The sequence below is a fragment of the Gastrolobium bilobum genome, unplaced genomic scaffold, assembly GCF_033153095.1.
Source record: "Gastrolobium bilobum isolate Gb01-03AN ecotype WA unplaced genomic scaffold, APGP_CSIRO_Gbil_v1 utg20052, whole genome shotgun sequence".
Taxonomy (NCBI): Eukaryota; Viridiplantae; Streptophyta; class Magnoliopsida; order Fabales; family Fabaceae; genus Gastrolobium; species Gastrolobium bilobum.
The window spans coordinates 36,396-61,191 of record NW_026897458.1 but is presented as its reverse complement, the minus strand read 5'-3'; the positions used below and the strand labels follow the sequence as shown (position 1 = coordinate 61,191).

Genomic DNA, 24,796 nt, shown 5'->3' with positions numbered 1-24,796 from the left:
CTTTTGGTTTGGGACAAAAAGAAGAAAGAAATACTTTATAAAGGCTACGAAGAAAAAAGGAAAAAAAGGAAAACAACAATGGTTAGGTAAGGTGGTTGCAAGTTTCCCTGGTTTGGGAACACCAAAGAGATCTAGGATTGGAGAGAAGTGAAAGAAAAAAAGAACAAGGACAAATAGAAGATAATTAGGCAAAGGGTGTGAGTTGGAATTAGAGAGTTATGGAAAAAGATTGGTGGGTATCCATTATCAAAAAATAAAAATAAAATAAAAAACAAAAAAACATGCACCTTCTATGCGCACTAACTTGAAAGTGCACAATGCCGCATTTTGAATCACTGTGGGCCAATCCATCTTCCCTCATAGGCAAGCCAGCAAGAGGTATCACCCACCTCATCAACACTCAACACTCAACCCATCATTGCCTTCACTGAATTCTTTCCCACTCTTCCTTTCTTTCCGTCACCAAAACAGCAAAAGACATGTTCCCATTCACACCTTGCTCTCAGACCAATCCTTGTCATAACACTAACTCCTAGATACCATGTTTTTTATTTCTCTTCATTTGGACTTGTTTGCTTTTCTTATGTATGTCTCTTATTCCTTCCTCTAAAATCTAAACCATGGTTCTTAAAGAGTGAAGAAAAAAAAAAAAAAAAAACACTGAGAAAGAAAAAAAGTTCTGGTTTTTTTTGTGTGTGATGGGGTGTTGGTAAAGGTGCTGGTGCAAACTGCAAAGTTGTTTTTTTATATTTAGAATAATGGGTAATTGCTGGTATAAATGGGAATCATCAGATTATAGAATATCATCCAATGCAAAGACAGGTTAGTTTGCAAACAAAAAACTTGCCTTTCTCTATTTTGTAAAGTTTTCTATAATCTGGGTATTCATTGTTTATCAGTGCCTGAATGGTTATGTTTTTGGGGTTTGTTTTGTTAGAGCTTTGATTGGATCCCCTGTTTCCCTCCTACTAGATTATGGTCTCTCTCTTGAAATGGTTTCTTCATCTCTTTCTTATTCTTCTTCTTTTTTTCCTTTGTTTTTTCAATATTCTATCTCTGATGAATGCTATTGTTAAGGTTTCTATAGATTTTGGAGCATTCCGAGTTTCCCTTCTTGCTTTCATTAATTACCCTTTCAGCTAGTTTGAGTTTTCATTGAATTTTTTATAGTAATTAAATCATTTGAATCTAGTGGAACTTTTGTATGTAGTGTTAGCTTCATAGGTCGTCCTTATAGGCTAGTTTTAATTCTGCAAATCATTGGAAGAAAAAAGAGAACAATAAAACAGAAATGTTCATATATGAGTTACACGTTGTCTTCAAATCTTTTTTACCTTTCCGAAGTTGCTTCCATGTAGAATAGGTTAATATGACCGTGGCTGATCACCTTTTCCTTGTGTCTGCCTCAAAAGTGGGTCAGCTTCTAGTGGAAACCTCTAACTCTAGTGCTTTGAGTATTATCTTAACTATTATTTCTATGAAAATTGATGGTGGGTTTTAAAAATATTATCGATTGCTTCACAAATTATAATATATTCCCAAAATCACATGCTTTTGAAAGTGTATCTCTTTTTCTTTTCTGTCTTCTATGGTGGAATATGAAAAGGAGTTTATGTAGAATTCTTAATCTTTTTATATAATAACTTTACAGTATTTATCTTCTGTTTTCAGTCATCATGCCAGTTGTCTATATAATATACCGTTGGATTAACTGTTTAATGTAATTCTAATAGCTTTTTCTATAGCCTGATCCAACGACTTAAATTTTTAGGTTGAAATGATTCTTTATATGATATGAGAGCCTCAGTGTCACGGTTTAATCTTTTCGCCCCCTATTTAATTAATAATTAATTAAGTCTTGTGAAGTTTCTTATATGCATCATCTAGACATTCACCTTTCAAGGTCAATGGTGTTAAGAATCTTGAGGTCACCACCCTAAAAGCTAGCTCAGAGAATGGGAGTGTCCAAGGCCTTATAAAGGCCACATTAGTTGCCCACACAATCAATGTGAGACTATATATCTCAATACGCCCCCTCACGCAAGAGCCCTTTGGACTAGAAGCGTGAAATTGCACAGGCCCATTTTTTGTTTACCTTTTTGTGCTTTTTTATTTTATTTTAATTCCACTTTTTAAAGCGGGGGACGGTGAGGCTCTGACTGATACTATGTTAAGAACCTTGAGGTCACCACCCCAAAAGCTAGCTCAAAGAGTGGGAGTGTCCAAGGCCTTATAAAGGCCACATTAGTTGCTCACACAATCAATGTGAGACTATATATCTCAACAAATGGTTCTCGTGTGAGGAGGCGTGTTAGATATATATATATATATATATAAAAACTCTAACCCCCGTCTTAAACTTTTAGGTCGAAATGGTTATTTACACGTTGCTTTCGTGAGAATAATTGGATGAATATAAATGGGAATAAATAGTCTTTCCAAAGTTAAATTGTGCATATAAGACGGTGAGGCTCTGATACCATGTTAAGAACCTTGAGGTCACCACCCCAAAAGCTAGCTCAAAGAGTGGGAGTGTCCAAGGCCTTATAAAGGCCACATTAGTTGCTCACACAATCAATGTGAGACTATATATCTCAACAGATGGTTCTCGTGTGAGGAGACGTGTTATATATATATATATATATATATATATATATATATATATAAACTCTAACCCCCGTCTTAAACTTTTAGGTCGAAATGGTTATTTACACGTTGCTTTCGTGAGAATAATTGGATGAATATAAATGGGAATAAATAGTCTTTCCAAAGTTAAATTGTGCATATAATTTGTTCTCATTTCTCTTATTGATTCACCAAAAGAACAAAACCAGGAAATGAGACAAAGAAATGATGATAGAAACTTACCACGGAATCCTGAAGAAGTAGAAGACCTACGCCGTGATTCAGCTGCAAATCCATTGATTGCATTCACTTATGATGAGTTAAAGATAATCACTGGAAATTTTAGGCCAGATCGTGTCTTGGGGGGAGGAGGATTTGGAAGTGTTTATAAAGGGTTTATTTCTGAGGAGTTAAGGAAGGGGCTTCCTTCTCTTCCTGTAGCTGTTAAGGTTCATGATGGTGACAACAGTCATCAAGGGCACAGAGAATGGCTGGTAGGTATTCTTTATGTCTTTATATCTTTGCGTACATTGTTTTGTATGGAATTATTTAACTGCAAAATCATGATGCTTGACATTCTATGTTTATCATACTATGTGCACATATTAATTGGTGTAACAATAAAAGATTAATTAAGATTTTCATTGCTTTTTTTTTTTTTAGGCAGAAGTCATATTTTTGGGGCAGCTTTCACATCCAAATCTAGTGAAATTAATTGGATACTGCTGCGAAGATGAACATAGGGTGCTAATATATGAGTATATGGCCCGTGGAAGTGTGGAAAACAATCTGTTCTCCAGTAAGTATTTTATGCCACTTTTTTCTGGATATTTAAATTCTTCACTCTTTTTTTTAGGGGTAGGTTATATTTACAAACTTTTTGTTTACAAATTCTTACAAATTACACTAAGTATGACCGGTCATACTTCAATCAAGAGTGTATGACCAGTCATACTTAGTGTAATATGTAAAAAAAAAATTGTAAACGGATCCTTCTCCTTTTTTTTATACTAAAGCTAAGGACATCATTTGGGTGCCAATGTAGATAACCATAGCTAGCAAGTAATTTAAACATATATCTAAATTCCAAAAAAATATTATTTTGTTATTGCAGATGGATCTCATCTCACCTAAAGAAAGGAAGATATAATAAAGTGATTTTGGTTCCATTTTGTAGCTTCCTGGAGTAACATCCAAGTTAGAAAAATATTATTACATTGAACCACTTAATGTGAGCCATGTCAACTATATATGGGCCATCAATGCATTCAACTTTACCCACAACATTTGATTTATAGAACTGATCACGATTAGTGTCTAATTAATTAAAAACAACGATGACCCACATAATTGATATGACACATACTGGGTGGTAAAATGTAAAAATATTATCTTATACCATATGTCCCTAAGAATGTCTCTTGTTACCCTCCTTTGCTGATTGTGAGAATCATTTATCTTCTTCACCTACTTCTCAATCTCACACTCCCGTTCACTCTTGGACTTTCTGGATCATCTTTTTTTTTTTTTCCCCACACTTGGAGCATCACACAATTAGTGCATGTTTGAGAGTTTTTTTTTTTAGCTTCTCTTCTCTTTATAGGTAGAAGCTAGGCTAAATAGATTTTTACAAAAACTCTTATAATTAAAAGAGCTTTTTAATTTGTATCAACTTTTTTTAAAATGTGTGCTTTTTTCTCAAATGAATAGTTTTTAAGTAACTTTTAAGCTAAAAGTTTTATATAATCATCAAACAGTTTGTAGTTTTATTTTTTAAGTTATTTTTTTAGCTTTAGCTTAGAAGTAACTTTTAGTTTAAAAGAGAGAGAAAAATAGGCTCTTAAAAAGACTATCCCAAGGTAGTATCCCTCAGGAAACATTCTAAATCCCTTTTAAAGAGTCATACAAAAAATCTTTCAAATTAGCTAAGGATAAAAGCATTAAATGCTTCTTGGGTTCTCTGTTTTTCATTTAATACTTTCTTTTTAAAGTAATTAGCATGTTTTAAGTTGATTGTTTAGGAGGATTCATCATTTTATTGTGTAGAGACCCATCACGATAGATTATAAAGACCCCTAGTTATATACAAAAATAAAAACTATTTGTGTCTTTATTCAACAAGAGGAGAGAATTCTGATCCTTTAGCTTCACTCTATGCTCATTCTTCTCTCCTTTGTCCCTGAGGCACAACTTGGCACACAAAAAGTGATAAAACCCATATCAATAAACACTTAATTTTTAATCTATTATCATTTGAAGTTAATAATGCATACCATGATCCTTGGTGAATTCAATTTGCCTGTTTAGTTTTGTTTGTATATCTGATGGGTCTTTAATTAAATATTGCAGAAATTTTGCTTCCCATGCCATGGTCCATAAGAATGAAGATTGCACTTGGTGCTGCAAAGGGACTTGCATTTCTTCATGAAGCAGATAAACCTGTCATCTATCGTGATTTTAAGACATCAAATATTTTATTGGATCTGGTCAGTACAATTAAATATTTATGTCAACTTAAAATGAAAAGAAGAAGAAGAAATCATACCATTTCTTTTGGTGAATATATATATTGGGAGGTGAATTATATAATGTTTTTCATAATTTGCATCTTATTTAGTTTGAATTTAGCACATGGAGGGTAATTTTGACATAATGTAGGTTAGGTTTTATCAATCATGGATTCGTGGTAGCAGCTGATGATTCTTCTTTGGAATGACTTAATGGAACTTGATGCATTTTTTCTGATATGTTTGTACTAATAATATTTGTGCATTGTTTTAGTTATTTCCCATTTCTGCTTAAGCAATCCTGCACTGACTTACAGACAAAACAATATGTCTCACAAGATCAGAACACATTTTGTAACATCTGAAGTTAGATTTCAGGTGTTGAAGCAGAGAGCACAATGTCTACACAATACACATGCCTGATTTTTGCATAAATATTAGTTTCCACTCTTGTACTGAAAAAGACTACAATGTTTCCAAAATAAGCCAGCTTTTAACTTACCATCTTGTGTTTTTCACATGTTTCAAAAACAGGACTATAATGCAAAACTTTCTGACTTTGGCCTCGCTAAAGATGGACCGGTTGGAGATAAATCTCATGTTTCTACTCGAATAATGGGAACATATGGGTATGCTGCACCTGAATACATAATGACTGGTAAAGTAACTCTTGAAGCTGGAATTTAGTACTCAATTATGCAAAACTACTCAATTTTAAGTGATATTTCAGTGAAACAAAGTTCATATTTCACTAGACATAAAAGCAATATTGGTTATCCTGGGGAAAAAGGGAAAAAGAAGTATAATTTTGTAGGAAAATTGTTAGGTTACGCTCAGGGTTGGCAAAACGGCCAACCCGACTCAACCCGACCCAACCCGCGTTCAACCTGAAAAAAACGAGTCAGGTTAGGGTTGACTCGAAAAATAAACGAGCCAGAAAACTCAATCCAACCCGACCCGAGTCGGGTTAGGGTTGGCTCGCGGGTTGGCTCAAAAAAATGAAAAATAAAATAAAATTTCATTGATGCTATAACTTTTAAATTTTTTCCCTAAATTAATAATTCATTCAATACAAAGACATTCTACAGGTAAACCATAGAAAATTTTGCATTTGGACTTGGACTTATTGGCAATTGGCACCACATTCACACTGTCACAGATACTATAAAAAAGGTTCTTAATGCACGGTTTTGGACTTATTGGCAGCTGCAGGGTATTTTTGTTTGGGTCTTTGGAATTGGAATTTTAAGTTTTAGCTTTCCACTTTACCTTCATTAATTTTTATACTTTTATATTAAAAAAAATAACCATAACCCGCGAGCCAACCCATTTGACCCGTTGGTTGGCTCGATTTTTTTTCAAGCTAAAACGAGTCGGGCTGACTCGAGTTACTAACTCATTTTCCCTAACCCAACCCGGCTTGAGCTGGGTTACGAGCCAACCCGATGGTTTGACTCATTTTTGCCAAGCCTAGTTACGCTATATCCCACCATCTCTATCTCTATAACATAACCTAATAATTTTCCTACAAAATTATATTTCAAGCTGCTTGAGATAAATATAAGGGAAATAAATAAATAAAATAACGTAATTTTGGGTGGTCGGAGATAAATATATCTCAAGCTGCTTGAGAAATATTTTTCTCATATATATATATATAGTTACTAATATCATGTTGCTTGAGATAATACTCTCATATTGGTGAGACAAATATATGGGGTCCATAATTTAAAAAGAAAAAGAAAAAATTAGCACAAAATTCAATAGATGTATAGTATAAGATAATTTATCTCCAACAATATAAGACAAATATTTTTCATATATATACGAATGTATTTATAAATTGATATCGTAGTTATCTATTGTGCAGGTCATCTTACCCCTAGAAGTGATGTTTACAGTTTTGGTGTTGTACTTCTTGAACTTATCACTGGAAGAAAATCTTTAGACAAGTTAAAACCTGCTAGAGAGCAGAACCTTACAGAATGGGCTCTTCCTTTGCTGAAGGAAAAGAAAAAAGTTCTAAATATTATAGATCCAAGGCTTGAAGGTGATTATCCAGTGAAAGGAGTTCACAAGGCTGCAATGCTTGCATATCATTGCTTGAACCGCAATCCAAAAGCAAGGCCTCTAATGCGAGATGTTGTTGATTCATTGGAGCCTTTGCAGGCACACAATGAGGTCTCTATTGAAAAAACATTGACCATAATCAGTGAGGTTCCCCAAGATGATTTGAAAAGGAAAGATGCTGAATGATTGAAAGATGATATTGTTTTGATTATCAGTTTTCTTTCCCATGTTCATATATGGAGATGTTTTTCCTTGACTTCTTGTGTTTATTAACATGAAATATAGGCAATTTCTTTGTATTGTAATCCCTCTTTTTGCTTTTCAACGTGTTTGTTATTTACAATTGGATTGATGTATGAACTAATATCAATTTAAATAGAAACAAACAAGCAATAGCAGCAAAACAAGATATTTTATTAGGCGTCCTTCTGTTTTATTTAAAACTAATATCTATCCAATAAATTAAGAGAAAGCAGTTCTTTATTTATCCCTTTTTTTTTTTAGCCAAAAAGTTTTGAAAATATCCCTATTTTATCTAAGGCTTTAATGTTTTTAAAGTGAATGTAGATAAATTATCTATATTCACTCCCAAAATGACGTCATTTTGGATTGAAAAATTATAATGAAACAGACTATTATAACTCTGAAATAAATTATAATTACAAAAATATCTTGATTTTTGTCTGAAAACGACGTCGTTTTAGACTCAATATAGATAAATTATCTACATTAACTGTAGAAAAAGTGAACTTTGTCTAAATATGTCTTGGAAAAAATAATAAAGAGCACCGGAAGCTAGCGTGGAAAAGCGAAATATGAACATGCATATTACGAATTTCAATTACACAAAATTTTTGCGTACTTTTTCCACTTGGCAATTCATGTCAATAGTGTTGAGAAATTCGTTCCCTCAAACTCCAATGTCAAGCGGGTCCAGGAGAAGCCCGTGGCGGGGAACCACCACCAATGAGCTAAAGCTACACCAACCGTAGCAAGTGGATCCGACACCATGTCTCAACCCAAAACCTTAAGGCATTGGGTTCATGGGTCCTTTCACTTATATACTCTTCACTTAGCTTATTACCAACCAATGTGGGACTCATCACACTTGAATATCTCAACAATCTCCCCCTCAAGTGTGAAACCACCATTGGTATGCTCCCCCTCAATCGAGTACCCGAAGCACAAAGTATTCGACCCGTCTCCTAGCCAATCACTAGGCTAGCTCGAGCCCAATCCGGCTCTGATACCACTGTTGGAAAAACTCAGTTCCCTCAGATCGGCTCAGAGGCCTTTTGTGCGGAAGTCAATCAACAAGATCCTAATCTTGGATCTCGGCAATACCTCGGCCTGAACTTCACCAGGTCGGGTAGCGCAGCGGAAAATCAAAACGAAAACAGGAGAGAGAGAAGAAGAACACAACCAGATTTAACGTGGGAAAGCCTTCTTCAATGAAGAAGTAAAAACCCACGGGACCTAGTCCAGATCAAAAATCCACTATGAAAATAATGGTTATAAAGAATCAAATACACCAATGTGGTGGTTAACTCAACCTCTCCAACAATGGTGATAATCAAACTACCCTAGAGATGTTTCACTCAAACTCTCTCTAGAGATCTCTCAAATACAAAGCATAAAGCTTTACTCAAACAATCAAATAATTTTCCTCTCAAATTTGTTCTCTCAAATCTGACCTAGCCTCCACCCACAGCTAATGAGTATATATAGAGGAGGTGGAAATTAGGGTTAGGGTTTTTTGGAAACCCCTCAAATGGGCTTGGGCTTAGCATTGAAGGAGGAAGCCCAACAAATCTCCACCTCGATAAGAGGAGAAAAAACCTTTGTGTGGAGTAACGTGGAAGGAGGCACCGGAGTCAACAATCCAGGTGCAGTCATCATATGCAACATTTAAATAATTATCCTCACCAAGAAGGAATATCTCGGCATTAGGGTTGGCAGCCACCGCAGTGGTGCTCTTGTCTTCCCTCTTCTTGGGAACAATCTGATCCGGCTTCACAGAGTCGTTCTTCTCATCATTCTGCAGGGTCCAGCAGTCTGGCTTCTTATGACCTGTCTTTCCACAGTAAAAGCACTTCAACTCATATTTCGGCTTTGACCGACCTCTGGACTTATCTCGTCTTTCACGACCTCTACCGCGACTCTTTCTTCTACCACGGGAGTCAGATTTCCCTTTGTTCTCAGCAATGTTGGCCTCAGACGTACTCGAAGTACCTCGTTCTCTTCTCTTGGATTCTTCGCTTAGGAGGCTGTCTGTCACGACATCCATCTTCAATTTTCCATCTGGAGTCGAGTTATTCAAGGTCACCACTAGAGTATCCCAGCTTTCTGGCAGCGAGCTCAACAACAGCAATGCCTGCAATTCTTCTTCATTTTTCATATCAGCCTTTGACAGCTGATTCACAATACCTTTGTAGGTGTTCAGATGTTCAATCATGCTCATGTCGTCCTTGTATTCAAGCTTAACAAGTCGGCGAACCAGGTGTGCTTTGTTCCTGGGAGTCTTCTTCTGAATCATGGACTCTAATTTCGTCCACAACTCATACGCGTTCGTGAATTCGGACACGTGCTCAAAGAGGCTTTTATCTTGGTTCGCCGAGATGTGAGTTCGGGTTCCGACTTTGGGATCCAATCAATAAGAAGATAGTGAGAAGCCGAGATGTGATCTTTCATGAGCATGAGAACATTCATGACATCTCGAAGCCCAAAGTCCGGGTTACTGTCAGACATGAAGAACCCGTCCCTCCTGTCCGAGCTGAAGCAGGGGGAGAAAATCAAGAGAATGAAGAAATTGATGACCAACAACAAGCTGAAGATGACCAAGACATTGAGGTCCGAGTTGATGACGAGATCCGGGATGAAAATGATGAACCGGGTCCTCAAGCTGAAGAACAACCGAGATATCCAACTCGAGAAAGAAGACCCTCTACGAGATACCCATCTGATGAATACACCGTTGTTGCTGAAGACGGTGAGCCTCAGAGTTATGATGAGGCTGTGACGAGCTCAGAGAAAGAAGAATGGGAAAAGGCAATGCAAGACGAGATGAAGTCTCTGCACGAGAATCAGACTTATGAGCTGACTGAGTTGCCAAAAGGAAGACGAGCTTTGAAAAATAAATGGGTCTACAAGATTAAGAATGAAGAGAACGAGCAAAAGCCGAGATACAAAGCCTGGATTGTAGTGAAAGGCTGCAATCAGAAGAAAGGAGTTGATTTTGAGGAGATTTTTTCTCCTGTTGTGAAAATGACCTCGGTCCGAACCGTGTTAGCCATGGCGGCTTCAATGGACCTCGAGGTAGAACAAATGGACGTGAAGACGACATTTCTTCACGGTGACTTAGAAGAAGAAATATATATGAAGCAACCTGAAGGATTCCAAGCTCCAGACCAAGAAGACTTGGTATGTCGGTTGAAGAAGAGCCTCTATGGCTTGAAGCAAGCACCTCGGCAGTGGTACAAGAAGTTTAAATCATTCATGACTGATCATAAGTTTGAAAAGACAGATGCCGACCACTGCGTATTTGTGAAGAGGTATGAGGCCGGAGATTTTCTGATTTTGTTGTTATATGTTGACGACATGCTTATTGTAGGGAAAGATAAATCGAGGATAGCCGCCCTGAAAAAGGCGTTGAGCTCGTCCTTCGCAATGAAGGACCTCGGCCCTGCAAAACAAATACTCGGAATCAAGATTATCCGAGATAGACAGAAGAAGCTATTGTGGCTGAGTCAAGAGAAATATATTGAGAAGATTTTGAAGAGATTCAGCATGGACAAAGCCAAAACAGTGAGCACCCCTCTAGCCGGACACATAAAGCTGAACCAAAAGCAATGTCCGAGATCTGATGAAGACAAAGATGAGATGATGAAGGTCCCTTACCAATCCGCCGTCGGAAGCTTGATGTATGCAATGGTTTGCACTAGACCCGACTTGGCGTATGCTGTAGGAATGGTAAGCCGGTATTTGTCAAACCATGGCAAAGAGCACTGGGAAGCAGTGAAGTGGATCTTCAAGTACCTCCGAGGTACGACAGACTTATGTCTCCGATTTGGAGAAGGCAAAGCCGAGTTGCAAGGCTACTCGGATTCTTATTTAGGGGGAGATTTCGACTCGAGGAAGTCGACTACAGGATACATGATGAGATTTGCCGGATGAGTTGTCTCTTGGAAATCAAGACTTCAGAAATGTGTTGCACTATCTACAACTGAGGCTGAGTACATTGCCGCTACTGAGGCAAGCAAAGAGATGTTGTGGATGAAGAAGTTCCTCATGGAACTCGGCCATGATCAAGACAAGTACGAGCTGGGTTGTGACAATCAAAGCGCAATCCATCTTGCAAAGAATTCAACCTATCACTCCCGCACTAAACATATTGATGTGAGGTATCACTGGATCCGGGATGTGGTGGAAGGTGGAGAGCTCGAACTCGTCAAAGTGCACACTGACCAAAATTGGTCCGACATGATGACAAAGCCGGTTCCAGCAAGAAAATTTGAAGACTGTTGTGAAGGAGCCGGGTTGATGCTGAAGCTGACGCATTGAAGTCGGAGGGGGAGATTTGTTAGGCTTCCTCCTTCAATGCTAAGCCCAAGCCCATTTGAGGGGTTTCCTAAAAACCCTAACCCTAATTTCCACCTCCTCTATATATACTCATTAGTTGTCGTGGAGGCTAGGTTAGATTTGAGAGAACAAATTTGAGAGGAAAATTATTTGATTGTTTGAGTAAAGCTTTATGCTTTGTATTTGAGAGATCTCTAGAGAGAGTTTGAGTGAAACATCTCTAGGGTAGTTTGATTATCACTATTGTTGGAGAGGTTGAGTTAACCACCACATTGGTGTATTTGATTCTTTGTAACCATTATTTTCATAGTGGATTTTTGATCTGGACTAGGTCCCGTGGGTTTTTACTTCTTCATTGAAGAAAGTTTTCCCACGTTAAATCTGGTTGTGTTCTTCTTCTCTCTCCTGTTTTCGTTTTGATTTTTCGCTGCGCTACCCGACCTGGTGAAGTTCAGGCCGAAGTATTGCCGAGATCCGAGATCAGGATCTTGTTGATTGACTTCCGCACAAAAAGCCCCTGAGCCGATCTGAGTGAACTGAGTTTTCCCAACAAATAAGTGGTGTTTATATCGAGTTAAGGTTTAATACAAATAATCAGTTGGTCGAAAATATAACTAGTTATAAAAAGATTAAGTAATATGAATTTTTTTTATATTAATTTTTAGTCTAACATGAATACCACACGAACGTAAATAAATGTCAACTAAATACAAAAATATCATATCGTGAGTTTGTGAGTAGTTTATGTAGGGAATATACCTACCTAATATTCTAATGGTTCGGCAGGCTCATGCATGTTTAAGAGAATTGATAATTGATTTTATTTATCAAACAACCATAAACAATAATGGCAAACATTAAAAATGATATATTTTTGTGTCATTTAAAATGAAAAATATTTTTCCCAACAACAAAATAATAACATTCTTCTAAACAAAATTTTTGCATTCAAACTTTATTAAAATTCCAAATAACAATTTCACCTAGTTATCAAATTTTTTGCATTCTTCTGAACATAATATTTGTTCATAATATTAATAATTAAGAATGTAATTAAGAATTTATTAGAATAATAGCATATTTAACAATTAATAATTTACATTATTTTTAAGAAAATATTACTATGTAATAATATAAGGAGAATGATCCGTTTATAAATTTTTTTTACACTCTTAATTAAAATATTACCGATCAGACATAATATAATTTGTAAGAATTTATAAATACAAAATTTATAAATATGACTTTTTCAATATAATATAAATGTAAAGGGTTATGTTTATCTCATTTTACATGAGATAAACAATTTTTCTACACATAAAAAAAAGTATTGAATCTCAGTACTCTTTTTTCTCTCTTTTCTTATACGTGAATCTCACTTATAATTTTATTTCTACCTAATAAAATAACTTTTTCCTACTAAGAAAAGTATTTACCAAATGTAAATTGACAGAACTTTCTTATTCCAACATAGGTTTTTACTCCTTTTTTTTCCTAATCGGAATTGATAGAAAAAGTACACATGGCAACATACTAGTGAACTGAATGGATGGTGTGTTGTTCAGAACCACTTCAGCAATCTACATTCACAACCTCTCATCCTAAACCTCTAGGCTCTAACTGTTAACTAAGCACAAAGTGCAAACATCAAGAGATGCTGCTCTCTCACCACTCTTCTTTCCACAACTCAAGAACTCATAGAGCTCAAAACTGAAACTATCAGACCTCAAAGTTTTAACCATAACCATGTCATTATCTGCCACCACAAGTGGTCACTCATCTCTTTACTCTGCACTTACATTCCCAACAACCACCCAAATACACTCTAAGCAAAACCCAACCTTGTTTTCTCCCACCACCAGGTTCTTTTCTTCCAGAAACCACTCATATTCAGGTGTTTCTTATAGTTTCTCAAACACCCTTTTGTCAAGACCATTCCTTTTTGTGGTTAAAGCTTCATCTGAGATTGGATCAGAAGCATCCAAACAGGAGAGTGACAAGAGTGAAGGAGAAGAGGAGCCTTATGAAGAGTATGAGGTAGAATTGGATCAGCCTTATGGGCTCAGATTTGTAAAGGGTAGGGATGGTGGAACTTACATTGATGCTATTGCACCAGGAGGATCAGCTGACAAGGCTGGACTGTTCACTGTTGGGGATAAAGTACTTGCCACTAGGTGTGCTCTTCATATTTTTTCTTTCTTGCAAGTTTTTCTTGGGAAATTAGATGGAAAGTTTATAGATATGGTATGACTTTGAGATTAGTACACTAGTATTTCATACTCAAGATAGTTTAATTGGAGGCCTTATTATGGTTGTATATGCATTACATTAAAAATCTAGTGATGAATCACTTAATTTGAATATGATTTTAGTGCAAATCCCGGTGCACAAGCCTCCCTGACTTGTTTGGGCGGAAGGTAAAGGTGAGGGTTGATTTTACGTAACCTTATTCTTGGCATTTTTGCAAATAAGTTGTTTTCATACTCGAACCTGTGATATTTCTATCACGAGGAGCAACCTTACCATTGCTCCAAGGCTCACCCTTGAGTACTTCACAATATTTTAGGCATATGATAATAACTCAGGTTTCTGTGTGGTCAAGAAATTATCATATGTATATTATATGGGTTGTATTTTATATGGACTAACTTCAAAATTCTTTTGAAAAGTAATAGTATATACTTTATGTTTTGATTCATAATGTTTGAGTTGTTGAGATATGCCCAAAATGTTCAATATCTGCAGTGCAGTTTTTGGGACTGAAATTTGGCCTGCTGCGGAATATGGAAGGACAATGTACACAATTCGTCAAAGAATTGGTCCATTACTCATGAGAATGCAGAAGAGATACGGTTAGTTCATTATGCATGCATTTTGCAAGTGGTAGTCCAGTCACTTGTGAACTTTGCTTGCTGTTCCCTGAGCAATGGTTTCTTTTTTTGACAGGGAAGATAGAGACTGGTGGTGAGTTAACTGAAAGGGAGATTATCAGAGCTGAGAGGAACTCAGGTGTAATCAGTGATAGAGTGAGGGAAATTCAAGTAAGTTTCATGATGTTAAAACTGCAAAACTATAATTCTTAAATTTTCTATCCTTTTTATGTAAGATATTTTCTCTTCTATAGAAAGATGTTACTTCTGTACTTCCATATGGGGTACAACCACTTTCGTTCCTCAAACTTGCGAAAATTTCAGATGCAAAACTCCATGAGGAAAAGGGAACTGAAAGAGCGCAGAGAAAGGGATTTGAGAGAAGGATTACTACTCTATAAGTAAGACTTGGTGACTAAAAATCATTTTCTTTCTGACCCTATTTTGTCTAGTTTTCTTTTTTTTCCTTCATTTATCTAGCCCTTAACATTTCATAGTGCCAAATATATTCTTCTCTTCCAAAGTGATGAATTGCAACTCTTGTCTCAAATTGTAATTTCACGGATGCCATTATATCTAAAACTAAGGGACTAAGAAGAGTTGATGCTATCTCCCTGATATTCTTTCTTACTGAGCACTCTCTGTTCTTTTGGATTAAATGCTGAAGGAATGCCAAATATGAGGAAGCACTTGAGAAATTCGAGTCTGTTTTGGGATCAAAGCCAGAACCTGAGGAGGCGGCAGTTGCTAGTTACAATGTTGCTTGTTGTTACTCTAAGCTAAATCAGGTATCTGTTTGTTCAAATTACAAATTACATGTTGCTGCCTTTCACTACTTCAAACATAACAATTTGGTCTTGGTTTACACTTGTTGAGTGAATTTAGTCACTGTATTATTACTTGCTGAATTGATTTAATCCTAATACATATATGGGGGTGACTAATTGGTCCAAGAATGTAAAAGTTTATCAGTACTTAGTATGCATAACCTAGGGACCAAATGATATGTCATGGGACTGGATCCAGTTATCAAACTGGTTAACAATGTCCTAAAACATCTGATATTTTGTTTTATATCTGCGCTATGCTAGGTGGTACGCTGAAGTACCATTGACCATTGACCAATCCTAAATAAAACCTGTTGTTTCATATCAAAATTTCACATGACTATATGCTCGACTTGAGATTAGTCTCATACCTGTGCAAGCTCCTTTCCTTGTCCGGGTTGTAGGAATACTCGGGAGACTTGACTTGCTTCAAAAAGGTAATTAGGGTCATGGAATCCAAAAAAAAAATTCACATTACCTTATCATGTGAAAATTCTATCCTTCATAGATATTCACATATTTTGACAGGGCAATGTGTATGAAAAGAGGGATAGATACAAAATTTTCACAGAAGGTCATGTCAAATTTTAACACAAAATACTTTTCCCAACTTTTTTTAAAACAAAAGAATAAATATTCTTGTTGCTATGTGTTTGTATGTATTGTGTGCCCATATTTATACTAATATAAGGATAATATTCTTTTTTGTTAATCCATTATTCTTGTCAACAAAGGATCCCATCATTCTATGCATTTACCTTTCTAATTATATACTAATAAAAACCAGATTCAAGCTGCACTTTCTTCGCTCGAAGAAGCTCTGGATGCTGGTTTTGAAGACTTTAAGGTGATCAATCTACTGCAAGTTATATTATCACATTTCACTAAGCCATCTAACATTGTTGTTGTTTAAACAGAGAATCAGAACTGATCCTGACCTGGCCAACGTAAGGGCGTCAGAGGAATTTGATCCACTAATGAAAAGATTCGATGAATCATTTATCAATGAGAATGCCATCAATGCCATTAAATCTCTTTTTGGCTTATTTGATAAGAAATAACCCATTGTGCGGACATAAAGTTTAGCTGACTAAGGAGTTGTTTGAGCAATAATGCAATATGATAATACCATGTCATTTTATTTCTCATGTATAAATTTATAGTTGATCCCCTTCAATGGGATGTTGTTTTATATACTTAGTATAATCAAGCTAAATTATAACAAGAGCTTACTATCAATAAAATTGTCCATTTGCAACAACAATAACCCCCAAATTAATATATCCGCTATTGGCATTAGGAGTGTGCAAAAAAACTGGTTCACTTGCCCTTGATCCGACCTTGATTTAACCCATAAATACCTATATTTTTTGAACTGGTTTAAATACTGACTCACTTTTATTTGGGTCAGTTTTAGACCTGACTTGTTTTAATATTGACTGATTGACCCAAAACTTGATTCATACACATAATGTGAAAAAAAAAGAAAATCACAATTACATTAAAAGAAAAGTTTTAACGTAAAACAATTACGTCAAAAGTTTTTACGAAAAATATTTTCATAAAACATATTCGCAAAATTTTTTGACGAAAAATATTTTCCTCAAAATTTGTGACTAAAAAAATTTGACGGAATATATTTTTTGTCAAATTTTTTTTACGGAATCTAAATTTCGTCAAAAATATTTCAATAAAATATATTCATCAAAAATTTCGACGAAGCACATTTCCATCGAAATTTTTTGACGGAAAAAAATTTCATCAAAACTCTTTACAGATTTCGATTTTCGGCAAAAGTTTTCGACGGAAACATTTTCATTAAACTTTTTGACAAAAAAAAATTTCGTCGAAATTTTTTGCGAAACACATTTCTATCGAAAATTTTTGACTGAATATTTTGTCAAGTTTTTTGATAAAAAATGTTTTCATCAAAATTTTCAACGTAACATATTTCTGTTAAATAATTTCGTAAAAATTTTTGACAAAAAATATTTCGATAAAAATTTTGACGGAAAAAATATTTTGTCAAAATTCTTTAGAGAATCTAAATTTCGTCGAAAGTTTCGAATGAAACATTTCCCGCAAAACAATTTCCATCGAAAATTTGGACGAAAAACATTTCCATCAAAAAAATTTGACGGAAAAAAATTTCATCAAAATTCTTTACAGATTTCAAATTTCGGCGAAAATTTTCGTTAAACTTTTTGACAAAAAAAAATTTTCGTCGAAATTTTTAGCGAAACACATTTCCATCAAAAAATTTCAACTAAATATTTTCGTCAAGTTTTTTGATAAAAAATATTTTCATCAAAAAATTTTACGAAACACATTTTTGTAAAAAAAAAATTTCCATAAAAAAATTTGACGAAAAATATATTCTGTCAAAATTCTTTAGAGAATTTAAATTTCGTCGAAAGTTACGAATGAAACAATTTTCTCGAAATAATTTCCGTTGAAATTTTCGTCAGAACACATTCCCATCGAAATTTTGAACGAAAAACATTCCGTCAAATTTTTTGATAAAAATTTTTTTCGTTTAAAACATTTGATGGAAGAAATCATTTTCGTCAAAACTTTTGACGAAAATTAAATTTCGATAGAAAATTTATTTTTGTAAAAATTTTCATTACAGAAAAAATTTCGTTGCTTTTCAACAAAAAGTATTCCGACGAAAAAATAATTTTGTGACGAAATTCTCGTCATTTGCAATGTAGAAATTTCGACAAAATTTTGTGAGGAAACCAAGTCAAAAACGGGTCAGGTCATATTTGACCCACTTCAGAAACCAAGTCAGGTCAAATCCGATCCAGTTCTGAACTAGTTCAACAAAATCCAAACCAAGTCAAACCTGACTTGGATCAAATTAAAGCAGGTCGGGTCAAAATATCAGACCTATAAAAACCAAGTTGGGTCGAGTCAGACAAAAACCTGACCCACGCACAGCCCTAATTGGCATGTTATGTTAACAGTGAATTGAATTAACGTCAAGAACCAATTGTTCGTAAATTCAAAACCTTTTTTTTTATTAGAACAAGGGGAAAATGTGTATCATTTTTTTTTTTTTTGATAACATAAATGTGTATCATTTTAAAGTATGTAAAGTTGTGTCATTTTAAGTGAGAGAAAGAGATAGATAAAGGAGGAGAGAGAGTGGACAAAAAAATATAAAGGTGTGGGTCCTACCTCTTTGTGAGAGTGAAAGGATATAAGTTGTGTCATTTAAAAGGATAAACACTTTTCTCTTAGAACAATGTTGGCGGCAACAATCAAATTCTAGATAACTTGGCCATAAGCTCTATTATTATAACACACAATCAATTCTCTAAAAAAATTAAGTTGGTAAAGACATGTATTATTTTATTTTAGGCTTTAATGTTTCTATAGTGAATGTAGATAAGTTATCTACATTCACTTCCAAAACGACGTCGTTTTGAGGTGAAAGATTAAAAAATTATAATAAGAAAGATTGTTATAACCTTGAAATAAATTATAATTACAAATATACTTTGATTTTCGTCCCAAAACGACGTTATTTTGGGCTCAATATAAATAACTTACATACGTTGACTGCCGAAAAAATTGAACCCTTTATTTTATCTCCTAACAAATAACTAGAATTTGTTCATTTTATCGGGAGTTGTGTGTTTGTTTGGATAAAGTTCATGTGATGTTTATTGTGGTGATGCCATGGATATTAGAGTTTGTTTGATTATCTCCCATGGTGAAATTCTAAGCAATGCATGATTAGTGAAGTGATTAGGTTTAGGTAATCTTTAGATTTCTTTTAGCCTTATAAGCCTATCCTTAAATTAATATCCTTAGAACCCCTTGAAACCTTATGTATGTTTCGGCCTGAATTTCTTTCATTTACTCCCATCATCCATACCTGTTTTATCTTAATGCAGTAATCCATCATACATTTCTTGAAAATATGGATCATGGCATAGATTAGTTTGTTAATAAGTACATAAAAATATGGAAAAATTTACAAAGGAACCAAAAGAAAAGGAGGAAAAAAGCAGAGACAATGAAGAAAACCATTGCCTTTCCCTCGTGCAAGTCGTTTGCAGACAAAATTTTTGTCTCTTATTCTTACTTTAGGACTTGAATTTCAATGACTAATCATTTGTCTATTTTATTGCAACCACAAACATCTTCATAAAAGCTAACATCCAGAAAGCATTATGTACGTTGAGTACAAAACAAAATAATCCAAGTTTTAATGAAACCAGTACTTTGTAGAACTCAAATTCAAATGTAGCATTTTACTATAAGATGCCAACTTAGAAAGCTTCTAATCAATGTACTATGCTTACGGAGAATGCATTTGGCTAGAAATTATGAGGTTGAAGTCGAATTGGAAGTCCTTTTGCTGGTTCTAGCATGGGATCATATAGAAACTTCTCATCAGGAATCACTAAATCCCACTTGAACCGTTTCACGATATTATGCATGAACACAAGTATCTCTAGCCGAGCAAACTCTTGCCCCAAACATATTCGAGGTCCCCCTCCAAATGGAACGTATGAATAGGGTATAGGCCCTGCTCCTTCAAACCTTGAAGGATCAAAATTTTCAGGATTCAAGAAGAGTGTTGGATCCATGTGTGTTGAACCAATATTCCAATGCAACTGTCAAAAAAAAAAAAAACACACATATGTTTTAGAAGATATGATGACATGATAAACATTGTACAAAATTATTTCATTTTAGCATGCATGCAATTGTTTTACTGGTGTTATATCTGCAAAGAAGCATTGCCTCACAGATTCTTTTATCACTAACAATCAGCAATATTAAATCTCCAAAAAAAAAAAAAACTAAGAAAGCTTTTTTGTCTAATGTAACATAAGATACCTCAAGTAATTCATGGAAACAAGGACAGCAATAAAGATATAAAAAAGATTCAAAAGGTTGAAATGAGATTAAACTATAAACGTCAAACAATAAGTGGCTTGATTTACAGTTCTTGGTTAATGCAAGAAAAGAAGACTAATAATTGACAGTAGTAGGATGGCAAAATGTTTGAAGTATAGATCGTAACTACTAGTCTCTTTAGCCTTGGGGTCAAGCATGTCATACTAGAAGCTTAATGATACATCTGAAAATACAAATTTGATGCATGATGAAGTAAAAATTACAGATGAGGTGGCATTTGGTTATTTGCAATCATGAACAAGAGATACTCCAATTCACAAGTATTAGAGAATAATATAAATCATTAAAAAGGCTCTCATCCAACACCTTAAGGTTTTGCATTGAAATGGTTCTTTACATGGTATCATAGCTTCAGTAACCATAAGGTCACGAGTTCGATCTCCACCGCCCTCACTTGTGAAATTAAATAAGCATAAGGTAAAATCAAAAAAATTGAGCCTATGCAATATCCACGCTTCAAGCCCAAAGGACTCTTGCGTGAGGGGGTATTTTAAAGAATAATATAAATCATTAAAAAGACCCTCATCCAACACCCTAAGGTTTTGGATTGGAATGGTTCTTTAGAAAATGATTCCAATGAATGCAGAGTGAAGAGAGCACGGTAAAAGTTTAACAAAGCTTTTCAAAAAAAATGAAACATACCTTCCACCCTTTAGGGATGTTATAATCAGCATAGGTGAAATCCTTTATGGCTTCTCTGTAAGCACCACTCACTGGGGGTGATAGTCTCATGACTTCAGATGCAACATTCCAAGAGTATTTCATTTTCTGAACATCCTGCCATTCCAACAAATTCCCTGCCTCTTTCCCTTGGCTGATTTCAAGTTGTTCTGTCATAAAGATAACTTCCACATTTATCCTGATCAAGTTTTAGGTAAGAGTATTGCAGAAAAATAAACATGTTCAAGGATTTTATAGCAAACCTTTCAACACATGTTCATAAACTTCTGGCAACTGCCCAAGATACTTCATGATGGATGATAACGCTGATCTAGAAGTATCATTGCCAGCAAAAAGCAGTAATAGTATGTTATCAATAATCTCCGTTTCGGTCAGAAACCTTCCACTAGGGTCAGGTGTAACAAGCAAATGTGATACAAGGTCTTGGGTAGGTAACACCCTCTTCTCTTCCAAATCCACTTTCCTTTTCTTCAGAATCATTTTAATTTCTTTCCTTATTTCATTTGCAGCTTTCATTGCCCTATAAAACCTTGTTCCAGGCAAGTTGATGGGGAATCCAATTATCCCTTTCAGAAATTCATCAAATTTTGAGGAAAGCTTTGACACAAGGATAGAGTCTTCAATGCTTAAAAATAAGCAACAAGCCAATTTAAACGTGTATAGCTGTACTATGGGATAGACATGCACCTGCTCCTTTCCTTCAAATTTGTAAAGTAACAAAAGTATAAAATTATTGATAGAATCTTGGGATACATTAGTTGCACATACAACTAATGTGGGACTATATATCTCAACACGCCCCCTCACACAAGAGCCCATTGGGCTTGAAGAGTGGACAATGTAACAGGCCCAACCTACCTGTGCTAAGAAACGCCACAAGAGAAAGTGGGGGGCGGCGAGGCTCTGATACCATGTAAAGAACCTTGGGATACACCACCCAAAAAGCTAGCTCAAAAGGTGGGAGTGTCCAAGGCCTTATAAAGGCCATATTAGTTGCCCACACAATCAATGTGGGACTATATATCTCAACACACCCCCTCACACAAGAGCTCATTGGGCTTGAAGAGTGGACAATGCAACCTGTGCTAAGAAACTCCACAAGAGAAAGTGGGGGACGGCGAGGCTCTGATACCATGTAAAGAATCTTGGGATACACCACTCCAAAAGCTAGCTCAAAGGGTGGGAGTGCCCAAGGCCTTATAAAGGCCACATTAATTGCTTATACAACTAATGTGGAACTATATATCTCAACAAGTTTTTCTTTTGATTTCTAACTAATAACCAATCTTATGAATCAAAACAAAATAACTCAGTCAATCAACACTGTTTCATAAGCTTGTAAAACAGGTGTCCCTCATAAGACTAGTTACAATCTAAAAGATCATTCATATGATAATTTCTTTATTTCATATGACCCACTTGTTTCACGTTTGAGCAGTTTTGTTTTTTACATTTCTTACCTTCCCAATGTGTGCTTATATGGCGCTGAGCAATGCTATCCATTTTTGGCAGCCAATTTCTGAGTGCTTCAGGATTAAGAAACCCCATGAGTAACTTTTTTGTCATCTTTGCTTCATCACCAACCTTCATAACAAGAGACAACCTTAACAGCTTCCTTATTGAGCTTGGCCACCATACTTGGACATTCTTGTTCTCATTGCTAAACAAGAACTTGTTCCCAGCTGGCCCACAAAACACAGCCATAGGGTCTCCAAGCATTGAAGTCTTGAACACCCTGGAGTCATATTTGTTCATTCTCTCTTGTATGAACCTAAATATGTTTCCCTCACGACCTGATCTCAAAAACTCAAAGGTTTCTCCAACAATAGGCCATCCGAAACTTCCCAGAGGAAGATGCAAGACTTGATGTTTTCTAAGTTTGACAGTTTTAGCTATGAAATGCAGACAAAGGACAAAGAGTGCCAAAACTGCTGGCAAAACTACAAGCTTGGCCACCTCCATAAGCTATGAAGTCCTTAGCTATTGATAAATGGCACAAAAGAGAGTGCAAAAGACAAGTCTGAGGTGTAAGATGAATGAAAGACAGAAGAGTTTGATGCTATATAAAAATCAGCAAGGAAAACTTGAAGAGGCCATAAACTTTGAAGTTCTATCGCATCTATTGTTTCCGTTTATATTCATCCTGATTAAAAAGCAAAATTGGTTTTACCTCCAATTAGAAATACATGAGAGTGACACTTCAATGTTGATATGATAAATTTCCTTGATGGCATTTTGAATAATGACCTATTTGGTATGGTCTTTATGTAAAAAGTCAATGTGATATCGAAGTGTATATTTGAAGGATTAAAATGAATATTTACTTCCCTCTTATGTTACTGGGAGATGTTACCGAAGTTGTATATGGATAGAACTCCAATCTCCAAGTGAAGCCAAAATGGGAGCAAGCACTAATTGTGTTAAGCATGAAGTTGACATTGACATTGACAAAGACTTAGTGGGGATGCATATGCCAGACAATGATAAAGGCACTTATCTCTTTGTTGGAAGAAGATATCTAGCATTGCAGTGTACCATTTGTGATGTGAAAATTTGCACGTGGCATTGCCATTTTTTTGGTAATGTGAAGACAAAATTATACGAATAAGGAAAGAGATGAAAAATCAAATTACTAATGTCATTATCACACTTAAAATTTTGGTATTATCAATTACTCAGGCATAAAACTCTCCCCAAAATAAAATGTATAAAGTTCACATGACGTTATCACACTTAAGAGTTTTAATTACTTCGTTATGCAACAATTAAATTACAAGTCCTATAAACACCAAAGTTTATCACCAAGCACGTGAATCAACTGGTATAAAAGATTTTTTCAGCTTAATTAGTACTTTCGAGTTTGAGTATCTAGGAACGTAGCTCTGTTAAAATTTGATAGAAGAACTTTGTCATCCATATAATTATATCTGGCTTGAATTGAACTAGTCGAGTAATCAACAAACTGATAAATAATATCCAAAAATATGTATATATAATGAAAGGTTCCTATGGCTCAATCCGATGATGATAACAAAACCTGTGGAAAGTGTCACACTATTGTTTGTGGTCTCTAGCTCCCTCTAATTCCATACCACACGTAAATTTTTGTCACATCCAAGACTTGATAACTTAACGTTACTTAAACATAACTCATTCCTTATTCTAATATTTTAAGACTTTTTACTGTGATTTGTTTCTAAGATATTGAGGTTGCTCTCAAGTCTCAATATTAGTGCGTTACTGTAGTTTTAAACATTAAAATTGCAAAAGATGCTCATCTTCTTGTCGATTGAGGTTTCTTACAACATGAATAATATACTGAATTTTTTCAATACAATGTTTCTGGAGCAGTTACAAAGAGTCAAATCATCCTTCAAGCCCAATTGGGTCTAGTCAAATAAGGCCGGTAAGAGATGAGTGCAGATTTGACCGCACATTAAATGGTGTCAGAGTTTGACAAGTTTTGTCTTCAAATTGCTCAACATTGAACTTTTATGTGGTTGACATTATCCAAGACAAATGGCATCGTATTTGACATCATCAATGTCACGGAATACGTTGGAGAAACCTTTACTCAAATCTCTATAGTCCATAGTCCATACATCCTCTTATCCTTTGTTTAATTTGGGAACTATGGAATACTTCTAAAAAAAAAAGAATCAAACAACTTGTGCTATTTAACGTTGATACGAATCTAATC

The 24,796-nt window shown here is 35.2% G+C and overlaps 3 protein-coding genes across 4 annotated transcripts; 2 read left to right on the top strand and 1 right to left on the bottom strand.

The window, feature by feature from the left end:
* Positions 1–705: 705 nt before the first annotated feature.
* LOC133307083 (probable serine/threonine-protein kinase PBL16) lies at positions 706–7,483 on the top strand. Of its 2 annotated transcripts, none has more exons than XM_061507502.1 (6): positions 706–822; positions 2,824–3,119; positions 3,289–3,424; positions 4,975–5,111; positions 5,667–5,790; positions 7,003–7,483. In XM_061507502.1, the coding sequence occupies exons 1-6, from the start codon at positions 759–761 to the stop codon at positions 7,386–7,388; spliced, it is 1,143 nt and encodes a 380-aa protein (XP_061363486.1). In that variant the 5' UTR covers positions 706–758; the 3' UTR covers positions 7,389–7,483. The 2 variants fall into 2 exon arrangements, with proteins under 2 accessions (XP_061363486.1, XP_061363488.1); XM_061507504.1 differs by having other exon boundaries at positions 759–820; positions 2,810–3,119.
* Positions 7,484–13,377: 5,894 nt separating this feature from the next.
* LOC133307078 (protein MET1, chloroplastic) lies at positions 13,378–16,718 on the top strand. The gene is made up of 7 exons (XM_061507498.1): positions 13,378–13,954; positions 14,526–14,632; positions 14,727–14,821; positions 14,975–15,051; positions 15,318–15,438; positions 16,265–16,324; positions 16,395–16,718. The coding sequence occupies exons 1-7, from the start codon at positions 13,527–13,529 to the stop codon at positions 16,536–16,538; spliced, it is 1,032 nt and encodes a 343-aa protein (XP_061363482.1). The 5' UTR covers positions 13,378–13,526; the 3' UTR covers positions 16,539–16,718.
* Positions 16,719–19,679: 2,961 nt separating this feature from the next.
* On the bottom strand, positions 19,680–23,108 carry LOC133307084 (beta-amyrin 28-monooxygenase-like). The gene is made up of 4 exons (XM_061507505.1): positions 22,557–23,108; positions 21,339–21,794; positions 21,058–21,245; positions 19,680–20,108 (listed from the first exon to the last, which is right to left on the bottom strand). Exons 1-4 carry the CDS (start codon positions 23,056–23,058, stop codon positions 19,809–19,811), a joined length of 1,446 nt encoding a protein of 481 aa, XP_061363489.1. The 5' UTR covers positions 23,059–23,108; the 3' UTR covers positions 19,680–19,808.
* Positions 23,109–24,796: the final 1,688 nt, after the last annotated feature.